The sequence below is a fragment of the Leishmania donovani genome, chromosome 29, assembly GCF_000227135.1.
Source record: "Leishmania donovani BPK282A1 complete genome, chromosome 29".
In the NCBI taxonomy this organism is placed as follows: Eukaryota; Euglenozoa; class Kinetoplastea; order Trypanosomatida; family Trypanosomatidae; genus Leishmania; species Leishmania donovani.
Window position 1 is genome coordinate 3969 of NC_018256.1, and position 12531 is coordinate 16499.

General features: G+C 57.4%; 4 protein-coding genes across 4 annotated transcripts; all 4 read right to left on the reverse strand.

Annotated features, from left to right (window-relative positions):
- Positions 1–1021: 1021 nt before the first annotated feature.
- Positions 1022–1912, reverse strand: LDBPK_290010 (3,2-trans-enoyl-CoA isomerase, mitochondrial precursor-like protein; the record flags this gene model as incomplete). Its single annotated transcript, XM_003862371.1, has 1 exon — positions 1022–1912. The coding sequence occupies one exon, from the start codon at positions 1910–1912 to the stop codon at positions 1022–1024; it is 891 nt and encodes a 296-aa protein (XP_003862419.1).
- Positions 1913–4180: 2268 nt separating this feature from the next.
- Positions 4181–7318, reverse strand: LDBPK_290020 (transcription factor-like protein; the record flags this gene model as incomplete). Its single annotated transcript, XM_003862372.1, has 1 exon — positions 4181–7318. The coding sequence occupies one exon, from the start codon at positions 7316–7318 to the stop codon at positions 4181–4183; it is 3138 nt and encodes a 1045-aa protein (XP_003862420.1).
- Positions 7319–8635: 1317 nt separating this feature from the next.
- Positions 8636–10039, reverse strand: LDBPK_290030 (ribosomal protein L3-like protein; the record flags this gene model as incomplete). Its single annotated transcript, XM_003862373.1, has 1 exon — positions 8636–10039. The coding sequence occupies one exon, from the start codon at positions 10037–10039 to the stop codon at positions 8636–8638; it is 1404 nt and encodes a 467-aa protein (XP_003862421.1).
- A 1023-nt stretch (positions 10040–11062) lies between these two features.
- On the reverse strand, positions 11063–11926 carry LDBPK_290040 (hypothetical protein, conserved; the record flags this gene model as incomplete). Its single annotated transcript, XM_003862374.1, has 1 exon — positions 11063–11926. One exon carries the CDS (start codon positions 11924–11926, stop codon positions 11063–11065), a length of 864 nt encoding a protein of 287 aa, XP_003862422.1.
- Between the last annotated feature and the right edge of the window lie 605 nt (positions 11927–12531).

The following is a 12531-nucleotide window of genomic DNA, read 5'->3' on the forward strand; positions in this document are numbered from 1 at the left end:
CTAACCCTAACCCTAACCCTAACCCTAACCAGTACACCGTCACGCCCCCGTCCTGTTGGAGAGGGTGTCGCTGTGAAATGAATGAAAAGAAACAACCTAAAATCAATAAGGTGCCGGGATTTCTCGTTTGGACAGCTGAGTTGTCGGCAGGCAGCAGAGCACGGGCGCGAAGAAGCTGGGCTGCAGCAGTTCCCTTCACTTTTCAGGTGATCTCGCAGGAGGTGGCGTTGGCACGCCTGTCCAACATGCTCACAGACACCCCAGCGGAGTTATCGAAAACGTTCGAAAAGTGGAGAGGTGGCTTGCAGCAAATACGCCATTTGAGAGCCTTTCAGGGAGAAACGCTCGGAGCGGCCTGCGCGATGCACAGTTACGCAGGGCGTTGTCGTGTTGAGTCGCCTACAGACCGTGTACGTCAGCGTCACACACCACGGTCGTGGTGCGTGCAAGCAGTACTGCCTCAGCAAGGACCAAATCTAGAATAGGAAGACAGAACGCGGATGCACTGATTCTCCTGGTTTTGGGAAAGTGTAGCAGCAGCTTGGTCGAACGCTATGGAGAAGGAGAAGCCGAGTTGAGCAGCAGTAGATGTAAGACGAGGAAGTAGTACGGCCGTTTCTGCTGCGGAAAGCAAAAGAAAAGTCAGGGAGGAGATGAGGGCTGCAGCAGATGCACGGTTAAAGGCAGAAGAGTGATATAGTGCATCGAGGCGGCGCACAGGCCGGAATCTGCGAGAACAGCTCCTGAGGAAGTGCAACAGGCGGATAAAAGAAAGAAAGACACAGTGCGCCAGGAAAAAAAAACACAGATGCTGAGGTGGATAATCTCCCTTCGTGTGAAGGCAGAGGGTCATGTTGGCGGTGGCTTCCTTTTTATCCTTCGTTTGCTTTCTTGCGAGAGCTTAGGATGCGACCTCTCAAATGGGGGGTTCTCGTGCAGGTGTGATATGTTCGCCTACATCATTCACGCTTGATTGGCCATTGCCGCGAGAAAGAAGATTGTGACAGGGAGGTGGTGTTACCTACTTCTTAGCGAACTTCTGTGCATGTTCCGCTAACTTCTTCTTCACCTGCGGGTTGCTGAAGAGGTTGTAGAAGCTGACCGTGTCCTGCGTTCGAAGTGCCGGAGTGCACAGCGGGGCAAGGATGTGGCGACGTGACATATCCTTGATCATCCAGTATGGTGCGGGGGAGGGGAGCTCCAGCAGCTTCTCCATGAACTGCAGACACGGCACAACAGCCTCGTCGTGGTGCTCCACGACCTCGTCTACAAGTCCCACCTGCAAGGCCTCGTCGGCGGGCAGCAGTAAGCCCGTACAGAGCAGTTCCTCAGCTTTGCGAAATCCCACGACGTGCTCCATCGAGGCAGCCACGTAAGACGGCACAACAAAACCGTGCTTAGCAGCGGCAATGCCAATAGTCAAGTGGGCGGGCTTTGTAGGATGTCGCCTTGCCATGACGCGGTAGTCGCACGCGAGGGCAACGATGCAGCCGGCTGCCGCAGCATGCCCGTTAATGGCGCTCACCAGTGGTACCGGCAGCGCGTGCAAAGTAGTGAAGAGCTTCTGGAACTGGCTCCAGTAGTGCGCAAATCGATCCTGCGAGAGGTTCGTATTGAGTTCGTTGAGGTCAAGTCCGGCGCTGAAGACACCGGGGTTCTTGGATGTGAGGATAATACCGCTGCACCTGGACTTGTCTGGGTCGCACAGGTCGCTAAGCTTGTTCAGGAACGCTGAAATGAACTTGGGCGTCAGAACGTTGGCGCGCCCGCTGTTCATCTCGAGAAGCACCACGTTGTCAATTGGCGACTCACGCACAATGATGAGATCGCTGGTATCTGGCACGCTTGCTACCGTCGAGCATGCACGCGACCTCGGCGGCGGCGCGCAGCAGGAAGCACGAAAACACCTCATGCTCGTTTAGTGAAACCCGGCAACGGCACACCGCAGGCAAGTTCTGCGAGCAAAGGGGAGGCGAAGCGCACAGAGTGGACAGAGAGTGGGGAGGAGACGAGAAGGGAAGACATCGGATGATCTCCATGTGAAGGTGTAGGAAAGACAAGACAACGTTGGCGTCGGTATGAGAGCTCAGGATGCGGACAAATGTTCCCACGTGCAACTCATAGTTTTGCAACAGTCTTGATTCAGCAGTGTGTTACGACTTTTTCCTTTGTGGGAGGAGAGGGAGCTTGAGGCTGCCTTGTTCGTAACGCAATGTGCAGGCGTGGAACTGTGAGGAAAAATGATTCCACAGACGCACGTGTACTATCCACGGCGCATACGGGAGTACAACTGGTGTCAGAGCGGCCTCACGCTGTCTGCGCGTGCGGTGTGGCGCGCACACAACGGAAGAAGAACGAGTCCAGAACAGCTGCCGCCCCGTCAGTGCACCCACAGCGGATGCCGAAACTTCGCAAAGTCGCCGCTGAAGCTCACGGTACTACGGATGTAGTAGGTACGGACCCCTCGGCGCCACGGTACTGATAAGTTCGGCCGAGATCCACGCGATGCATTTCAGTCGTGGAAGGGGAGCAGCATGTATTGCGCGCCGTGACGTTGAGGGTATCAAGCACTGAAGATGCAGCGCGCTCGTGCTCCTGTGCTCCTTCGCCAGCCCTTCACTGTGGACAGCGGTGCACATGCATCGTGGTGTAGTCCGTGCTGTAGAGCTGTCGGGCACTAAGGCGACACATTCCGATACACCGGGCGCAAAACCCCGCAGTACTTCCGTGTGACGGGCGTCGGACGCAGGGGTGTTGTGAACGGAAGCCCACACACTAGGCGCCTTGATTGCGGCAAAGCCGCGATACAGAGTCCCATGGTGAGAGCTCAGCGGCCCAGAGCAGGGGAAGCATGCTCCATACATCTTTTAGCGCCGTGTGGCAGCTGTCCCCCCTCCCTTCTCGTCAGCCCATGAGGCACACCGCCGGGTTGCGGAGCTCTGCTGGCGTGACCAGCTAGTGTACGTGATGGCTGCTCCGAGAGGCGTTATCGGGGTGGATGGTGGTCGGCGGCTTTAGACCTGTGACGCGCCACCTGGACTTGGCGGCACACGATAGCACCTGGTGAACGCAGAGGCTCGTCGGCAGTCGGAGCATTTTCGCTAGTGAGATGTGGGGTACCATAACACCGATGCAGTAGGTTCTCAAGAGCGCAGAGGGCAGCTGTTAGCGCATAGGTTGCCACACATCAAAGAAGATGCTACCCGGATACACCAAGAAGCTGTCCTTGCGGAACTACTGCAGCGGTTGACTGGGCAAGGCAGAGCGCACGTTGCGTGCATCATGCTCAAAGCCTGTCTGCACAACCACTCGAGGCACTTTGTCCTCGTTGGCTAAGCTGTCCGCATCGGAGTAGGTGAAGTGGTGGCATGAAAATCAAGCGGCCGATAACGTGCCACGCTGTCGGTTTCTCAGCTGGCCTGGTGCGCAAGGTCGACTGCGAGGATACGCTAGCAGGCTTGACCAGGGTAAAGAAGGAAAGGGTTGGAGGGCCACGGCCGTGAAGAAGCGAGGTCACGCACCGGATCATCATGGGCGCACAGCACATAACATCTAGTGCTACAACTTCGCTCTTGATGGAGCCCTGGTGTGGAGATGGGTGGCCTGTAAAGATGGGCGGTGCCGCCAAAAATAAACGAGGAAGAGTTTCGACTCGGTGGAGTAGCCCAGAGGATACGCCCTGTCGTCCCCTTTTCCCCTGCCTCCGCGACGCTCATACAGCTGAAACACTTCTTTGCATCTTGACCGATAGACCGCATATTCCCTCAACACCTCTGTCACATTCCACTCCTTCTTCTTGCTCCGCTGCAAGACGCTCTTCGTTTACAACCCTCCACTGATTTATCTATGCGAGAGAACCAAGGCGGATAGGAAAATGAATGAAAAAAAAACACAACAGCAATAGGCCCTGTCACGCTCATGCGCACAGTTAACGCAGAAATGCTAGAGGCATGGCACCACCTTTCCCAGCAGTCTCACCTCTGCCTACCCGAGCGGCTCCTGCTTCGTCACCAATAGGCGCACTTGTGGGGCTATGTGAATGCGCTACGTATCAGCGCCCCTACGCAGTAGTGCACAGGCACATCGTATGAGTAACGAGGAAAGCTTGACCAATACCACGTCGGCGCTTTCATTCACCCATGCACGCACACACAATACCGTCCACTGCGCCGGAACGGTCCTAGAATCGGCGAGCCGGCGGAACAGCGCCGCCGCCTGCGCGCCCAGCCATGTTCAGCGGCACCTTTGAGGGTCGCGTAGCGGGCGCGACCGGTAGCGCAGGTGTCGCGGCACCGGCACGCTGCCGCTTACGTGGGTGGTAGTCGTCGTCGTCGCTGAAGTCCCTCTGACGGTCTTTGGCGGCTGCTCGACGCTCCAGCTCGTCCCAGCTGGCGGCGCTGGACTCGTCGCTCTCGTCGCTGCCTGACGACGGGTCACTCTCCTCGTCCTCGAGCCAGGAGCTGTCGTCGGAATCGGAGGTCTCATCGTCATCCTCGTAGTACGTCGAGTCCGAGTCGGAATCGTCGTCCTCCTCCTCTTCCTCCTCGTCGTTCGTCACGTTGTTGAGAACCGACCAGCCGTCCCCGCGTAGCCACGGGTCCCAGTCGGGGTCTTCGCGGATCTCCTTCATCGTGGCTCGCCAGTTGGGGTTCACAGTAGTCTCCATGTAGTAGAGCCGTGCACTCAGGCACCAATCCTTAATGTTTTCCAGCGAGTCGCGCGGGATCGAGTTGATGGTGATGACCGGCTTGTTGTAGTCCTTCAGGATGAGCGACATGTCGAACGTAGCGCTGCCTGGGATAATGCGCTCAAAGGAGACCACCTCGACCTCGTCGACGCTCTGTGTGAAGGCTGGGGTGTCGGTGATAGCCCAGAGGACCTCGCGATTGCCTTTGAACATGGTCATGGAGCGAGCGTGAACGCCATCGAAGGAGAACTGGTTTGTAGGCAGCTGCGTCTTGATCTTGCTTCGCTCTTCCACGGCGTGGGCAAAGGTGATGAACTGCTTGTTTGTCTGCCGGATGCGCATCTCATCGCGCTCCTCTGCCTGGACCTCCTCTTCGAACGATCTCCGAGCAGCACTCGCGAGCTCGCTGCTCTCCATCACCTCTGCCACGAACTGAACCTCCAGCACGTTTTTGCGGTTGATCTCGATCGGCTTTTTCAGCGTAACGTGGTAAATAACGTAGATGCTCTTCACTGCAGGTTGAAAAATGACGTGCTTGATGTTTTCGAACAGCATGTCAATTGGGGTACCCCCGAGAAATGAGAAACGCAGCCCGTTCGCATGCAGCTCGAGATTGCCCACGCAGCCCTTGTTTTGACGGTTCGCGTTCGTGATCGGCGGGCGAATCTTCACTGTCGGGAGACGCAGCGGATTGGGCGTCACTGTCAGCCTCCCGTTGGAGGCAGAGGTGAGGGCACGCTTTCGGGCAGCGTCCTCGTTCTTGATGCGTTGCTGAATGCCTTGAATAGCGATTGCAGAGTCCGTGAACACATCCCTCGAGCTCGAGTACCCCAGCTCCTTCACGAACACCTTGGTGGGGTTCAGTTTGTAGCCCACGTTGGCCTCCTGCATGGCATGGAATGTGACTGTCATAGTGTACTTGCCGCCCTCAGTCTTGACATCCACCCTGTTCACTGTCGACGCGTGAAAGGGCACGGCGCGGCCGCATACCGGGAGCCACACAACCTTCTTGTCCGTCTGCACAAAGATTCCGCCCTTGCTCTCCGGCGGCGGCACCCGGTCCTCCGGCTTGTAAGGAGTCAGCTCGCCAAGCGACAGGCGGCCAATGTCGCATGCGCGGTACTCCTCCGTCGAGATCTGCGTCCCTTTTTTGCCACCTGCCGCCACGAATTCTGCGTGCAGCTCGCTGAGGAGCTGCCGCAGCTCCTGCTCACGCTGCGCCTCGCGCGAGATCATCACGGTGTCGGACTGACCCTGACGAGTGATCTTGCTTAAGTCACGCCGCACCTGCTGTGCGGCCTCCGTCGCGGCGGCCGTTTCATCGAGGTCTTCGTAGAGAACCTCTGCCAGTTTGCGCGCCACCTTTGTCTTGAGCTCCGCCACACCGCCGCGTATGATTACCGTGTCGGTGAGCTCCATGTCAAACGTGTCCTTACCGCCTGCGCTGGGGACAGATTCGAGCACGACGCGTATCACGAAGCTCATCCCGTCGGCGACGATCGCGGTACCCTTCTCCGAAATGGTTCCGCGTGCCTCGAGGACGAGAAGGCCCGTAGAGAAACCAAAGTTTTTCACTAGGAGCACGGCCAGGTCAGAGTTCTGGTTCGTCGCGTACTGCATGGCGCCAGCGTACACGTCGCTCAGCCGTGCGCCAGGGACAAGGAGCTCCATGAGCTTCGCGCTCACATCGTAGGCGAACTGATACGCTTCTTTCGCGTTCGACGGTGCTGCCGACACCACCAGTAGCGTGCGGCCAAAGAAGGCGGTGTAGCCTGTGTTCTTGACGCCAAATCGGACCACAACCACATCCCCGTGAATCGGAACATTGCACGCCGCCTTGAGGGTGTCCTCGTCCACGTTAAGCTGTGAGTTGTACGTGCCCTTGTGGAAGAGACACGGCGGCAGTCCGGTGACGAGAGAAAAATCGTCCACCGCGAGCGACTCGAGTGCCTGAATTGTGTTGGGTCGCTCCAGCTTGGCGTACAGCATCTGGCGCACATCGTAGAGAGTTTTGGGGTCTCTCTTCGACATCTCGTTCGCAATGCAGTCGCGGGCATAACGGCGAAAGACGGCGCAGCACAGCCCCGCGGCCTTCTCGACGCAACCGAGAGCGGCATCATCCTTCACAAAAAGCAGCTCACCCAGCACAGGGGCAGCCGATAGAAGCGACTCGCTGGGCACGGCTCCGCGCACGAGCTCAGTGAAGGCTGACGCAAATGGGCCCTCCTGAATCGCAAACTCGTTAACCGGGGCACCAACCGTCTTTCCGGCGAGCAGGGCAGTGGCTCGCGCCTGTGCCGCCTCGACCCCCTCGACCACCTCGATGGTATGACCCTCGAGCTTTGTCAGCGGCGCCGCAACGCGCACGCCTGCACCGTGAAGAATGAGCGTCACATCCTCCGTGATGAGCACGGCGGTGTTGCATACCGGCTCTTTCGCCTCCAGGAGGTACTGAAGGATCGCCTGCCCACGCTGGTTATCGGGAGTGTTGACGCTACGCTCGCCAAAGACACAAGCCCACGCCGAGCACTGCTTCGCCGCTGCGTCTCCACGGGCAGCAGCAGCCCGCCACTGCGCCAAAACAGCGCTAAGCCGGGACGCAGAAATAGTATGGTTCGCAGAAGGCTGCATTGCACACCGGCTTGGTCAAACCCCCAGAATACCAAGAAGCAGAGCCCCTTGTTTTTATGTTTTGTACTATTACCTTTGTGCCGCTCTTTCTCTCTATGTATCCGCGGGCACGCGTGCGAACGGCCCTCTGTTGCTTGAGCGTATATGCGCGTGTCTGTGCCAGGGTGTGCCTGAGCAAGAGCGTGGAGAGATGGAATGCCTCGAACGAATGCGCCCCTCTCTGTAGCTCATACCTCTGCCGTCCGTCGTAGCAATGGCGGGTCACTCAAAGCCCAATCCGAAAGTGATCGTTGTTTGGAGGTGACTGTGTGCGTTTGCCGCTTTGTGGAGGAAAATCTGCGGCGCCGTGAGAGGGGATCCACGTGGAAGACAAAGGGAGAGAAGAAGGGCGTGTGAGAGTGATAAGCCAACGCACTGCTCTGGCATGTGACCGCGCGTGTATGCCACAACACAGACACGCAGAAGTGAAAGGCATCGTCGGGGGCAAGAGGAGGAGGACGAGGAGGAGGAGGAAGGGGCCAACATGCGACTGCAGCCTGTGCTGCAAACCTGCAGGCGCATACGCAGGGCAGAAGGACACAGAGCGGACAGTGTATAGGACGAAGGACCCACAAACACACAAGAACGAATGGCGGTACGACTCAAGAGCTTCAAGAAAAAAAAAAAGGCAGCTGGTAAGAAGCCAGAGAAGGATTTATTTTAGGTGGGTGTGAGTAAAAATCAGTAAACGGCGCTGTTGTTGTAACGGCTCTCACATCTTCGTGGTGCGAGCTGGTTGATGGCGTTGGCGCCGCGTGTGTGGGTGTGTGTGCTTGCTGAAAGATAACACTTGGCGCAGGTGAGCTCCGATATTTACTACTCGATCCACTCTCTTGGCGAGCTATGAGTACCATCTTCTGTGCAACTGGAGTTGGTCTATCACCGGTGCGGTCATTGGCGCCGCGACCGACTTCGTCACTCACTACAGTCCCACTCTGTCTCGTCCTCCTCCTTTGTTTTTCGCTGACGGGATGGCAGCAAGCAAGCCCTTGGAAAACGCAAGCATCACGCTGTGGCCGACAAGCCCCCTCAGCGGCTCAGAGGGACTGCATGTCGAAAACACCGGCAAACACACCAGCAAGCAGGCATGTGCGTGGGCAGAGATGCGACTAGCCACACAGACAAAGTGAACAACAGTGCCCGCTCGTACACCGTCGTCTCCAGCGCATCCGTGCGCGCAAGGCGCCTTCTTTGCCTCATGATGTGGTTGACCAAAGCCACACGAACTCGCTGGTACTCGCAAACGCCGTATCAGCAGGGCCGTAATGATCACCCGTCTCACGTCTTGACGCGCTTATATTTCAGTATCTTGGCGCGCCGAGCCTCCTGTTGCTTTTCGTGAGCGCGCGTTCGGACGCCCATGAGCTTGTACTTGCGTGCCTTCTGCAGGTTCTTGCGGTACTTCTTTCTGGCTTCCGTGTACTTTTTCAAGTCGTACACCTTCTTTTTGGGCGCTGCGGTCGCCGGCTTGACACTCTTGGCGTCCTCGACGTCCGCCTGGGTCACAAGCTGAGCTGCAGCGAACTCGTCGCGGAAGTACATGTACAGTGGAGGAGAGGTGAGCTGGCATTCGTCGGTGGCTAGTTTGCCGAGGTTCTCCTCCTCGCTAGGGACAAAGGTGGGGAAAGGTGGGGTGCCGCGGTGCTCATTCCACAGCGTGTATCCTTTCGTATTGATGGTGTCCCTAAACTTCACGTAAGTCCCGACATCGGCGTCGATGAGGGTGGGCAAGTAGATGAGCGAGTTCTTGTAGTCGATGCGCCACACCGGAACGCCATCGTAGGTTTCCGCAGAGGCGCCCGTCTGCCCTGCCATGCGATGACCCGGGTAGATGCGCTTCTGTCCCTCTGCACCCATGCAGCCGGGGCGTCGCTGCCACTTGGAGTCTCCGAGCCAGACATAGCCACCGTCGAAGCCGTGGCGAAACATGACGCCTTGATAGCCGTAGTCGGTGTTCTGAAAGGTGATGGTCACCTCCTGACCAGGCTTGAAGTGGCGCACGTCAAGCTTTGTCCCGACCGGCGCGTACGCATCCGGCGTGACAGGAAAGCCGGCAGACACATGCTTCACAGGTACGCCCGCCGCCTTGTAAAACGCCGCGACGTGCGGCTTATGAAACTCCACCGGCACGTTCATCGCCCCAACATAAACTTTATCTGTTCCCACATCGCCGTTACGGGTAGAGTGCTTGACAATCTGGTTGTCGGGGAACCAGAACGCGGTGCAGTCAAACTGGTTGCCCAGTTCATCGTAGTCTTTGCAGGTGAAGGCCTTGACACCTATCATCCCGAAGCGGACGCTGTAAAACATGTTGAACTCTCCAAACGGTGGCGGGTTGTCCCAGGCATAAGTGTCTTGGTAGAGCTCGGGGAATTTCGCACGTAAGCGAACAAACGCGTCGTACTTGTCCTCGCGGATCGCGTCGTACGTTGTCTGCAGCTGCTCCACCTGCCATTCGCGAGGGTTGTCGGGGATTTTCGGGTACAAGCTCATCTTGTCGCCATGGTCGAACAAGTAGGGGTAGTAGCAGTGGTACATGTCGCGGTCTTTTTCCTCCATGAGCGAAGGATAGCAACGATACCAGTCTGTCCGAACACGCCGATCGCCTGGGCCCCCGCCGCTGCGCCATCGCCGTGCCACGCAAAAGGCAGTGGCGAGCGCACGCCCACGGAAGCCGTGCATTTTGCTTCAATACGCACACGCGCGAGCCTATCGGCACGGAGAGAGATGCAATGGCACCGAACAGTGAACCGGAGACAACAAAAGTAGACCCGCGGTGACCGAAGGCGCCGTGCCGCAAGTACAGCTCAATTGTCCTCCTCCACAACGCGACAACAAGTGTACGTCAGCCTGTGTTGATGAGCGATTGAGGTCACAAATGCTGTCAACGCACGTATGCGCAATGGCAAAGTTGATTCGAAGAACGTCTCAGCCTGTAGGGGGGGGGCGGGGGCCCAGTTACAGAGTACGCGCAGAATGTCTCACGCGATGCCGCCGCCTAGCGGCAAGCAAGTAGCGAGTGAAGAAGTAAAAGACGTCAAGCAGCGAAGGAGAAGCGAAAAAAAAGGAGAAACGTGAAGAGAGGCGCAGACAACAGGGCATGCGAGACATGCGGCCGCTCCAAGTGCGGTGGAAAAATGATGATGCAAAAAGCGAAACCGCAGCACACCATACACAACACATCCCGTAGGGTGTTGCAGCGCGGCGATGAGTTCGCGTTGACGACTCAGTTGAGCAAGTTGGACTGTTAGGGAATGCGGCTGCACTGCACACACACACACACGCCGGCCTAGTAAGAAAAGAACGAGTGAAGAAAACGCACCGAAGAGCGGGTGCGCCTCAACTGAAGCCCATCGCTCTCTCCACGCCGCCTGCCATGATCTGCTCTGTATCACGTGGAATAGACTCCATTCAATGCGCTTGTGTGGACAAGTGTGTGAATGCTCAACGTCTGCGCTGCTACAGGCAGTAGGGCACATAGCGGCATGCAAGACGTGGAAGTTGCCAAAAGAATGTGCTACTCAACCGTGTTTCAGCACTGGTGTGCTTTTTATGAAGATACCAAAGAGCACACCGTAGCCCACCTGCAAGCACCACCAAGACACTGCACAGCCCTATAAAGACACACATATCCGCCGGTAAAGAGGGAGAAAGAGAGAGCAGCACACACGAGCATACAGCCAGCGTTGTGGAAGAGCGGCGGCGTTACTCTATCGACTTCCGCAACGGGTCGTACCTCTGTGTCAACTCCATCATGCGATGCTCAATTTTTTCCCGAAAAGCGTGCTGCGGCTCCATGAGTGTGAACAGATAGCGAAGTGTTGCGTGGTCTCGGTAGAAACGCGTATTCAGTACCGCCGACTCCGGAATGTCTGCACGAAGCTGCTGCACCTCGAACGGTGCGTGCTTGAACCAGCGATGAGGAAACGACCGCCAGGTGGCGCGTTCCAGGTGCCGGCGGTACCGATGAACGCCGTCTGTTCGCAAGTCGCGGTGACCCTTGCCGGCGCTCTTGACAAGGCGATCCAGCACAGGCTGGGTGAGTAGCAACAACAGCTTGTCACACCATTGCAGGTAAAGCCGGTGGGCCTCCTGGAAGTCCTTGCGAGTGCGGTAATTGTTGCGGCGGCGCAGACTGCGGTCGCCGTGGCCGTGCAGAAGGCGACGGTACTGCTCAGGCTTAGGCTCACGAAAGGCTCGCTGGACGCGACGCTCAAAAAGTGACTTGTTGGCCTCCGGGTCCGTGCAGCGAAGATGAGCAATCAAGGCATAGCACAGGTCATGCAGTTCCTGCGACGCAGCCTCCAGCTCGTCAAAGTCGTCCTCATCCAGGGTAGCTTGTTCCTCCTCTGTTTCGCGCACCTCTGTTGACAGAGTAAAGGCATCGTCTCTGCGGCGGTAGTCGTCGGAGCCTTGTGGCACCTCCATGTCGGGCGGCAGCGATGCTGAAGAGGCGCAGCGGAAAGGATAGCAACGCCGCAGCAGTACAGCACCTGCACCTCGACGGAGCGCCTGTCCCGCCGTGCGAGCCGCCACCTGTGTCCGATATCGCTGCATAACAGCTAACATGAGTTTTTTCTCCTGTCAAACCAGATGCTGTCTTTCTCTCTAAACAGCTTTTTTCAGTGCAGCTGTGATGGACAGAATAGCCCCCTCAGGACAGAGAGTGGGATGCATACAGGAATGCGTGGAGGAGCGAGACGAAAAAGATGTCATGAAGACGACAATGCGCACGATGGTGCCCTGAAGAAGTGCACCATACCGAAGGCCTGTTAGGCGCACCAAGCCTCACACGTACCTGCAGAACAGCTTGAGAGCATGCACCGCAAACGGTATCCGTGACCGAGAAGGAGAGGTGAAGGTTGAAGGCAGCTAAGTAGCCTCTGTCGCCCAACAGAGAGAAAATGTATTTTTTTTTCGCCAACGTGTCCGTACACTGCCACAGAGCATCAGGCCAAACGCCGCGCGGCCCATCGGCCTGTCACAGGACCCATCGCGCGGCTGCAAAGCAGCCGTGCACACGCCCCACAGCGATGCGCCGACCTGGTCATCGGAGAGCACGGCCCCTGCTCCATAAAGATAAACTCCACCCACCCCCACTATGCCGGTCGCCACCTGGTGCATCTCCCTCACGGTGGCACTCAGGCGTCACACACCAGCACGCAGTGCGAGGG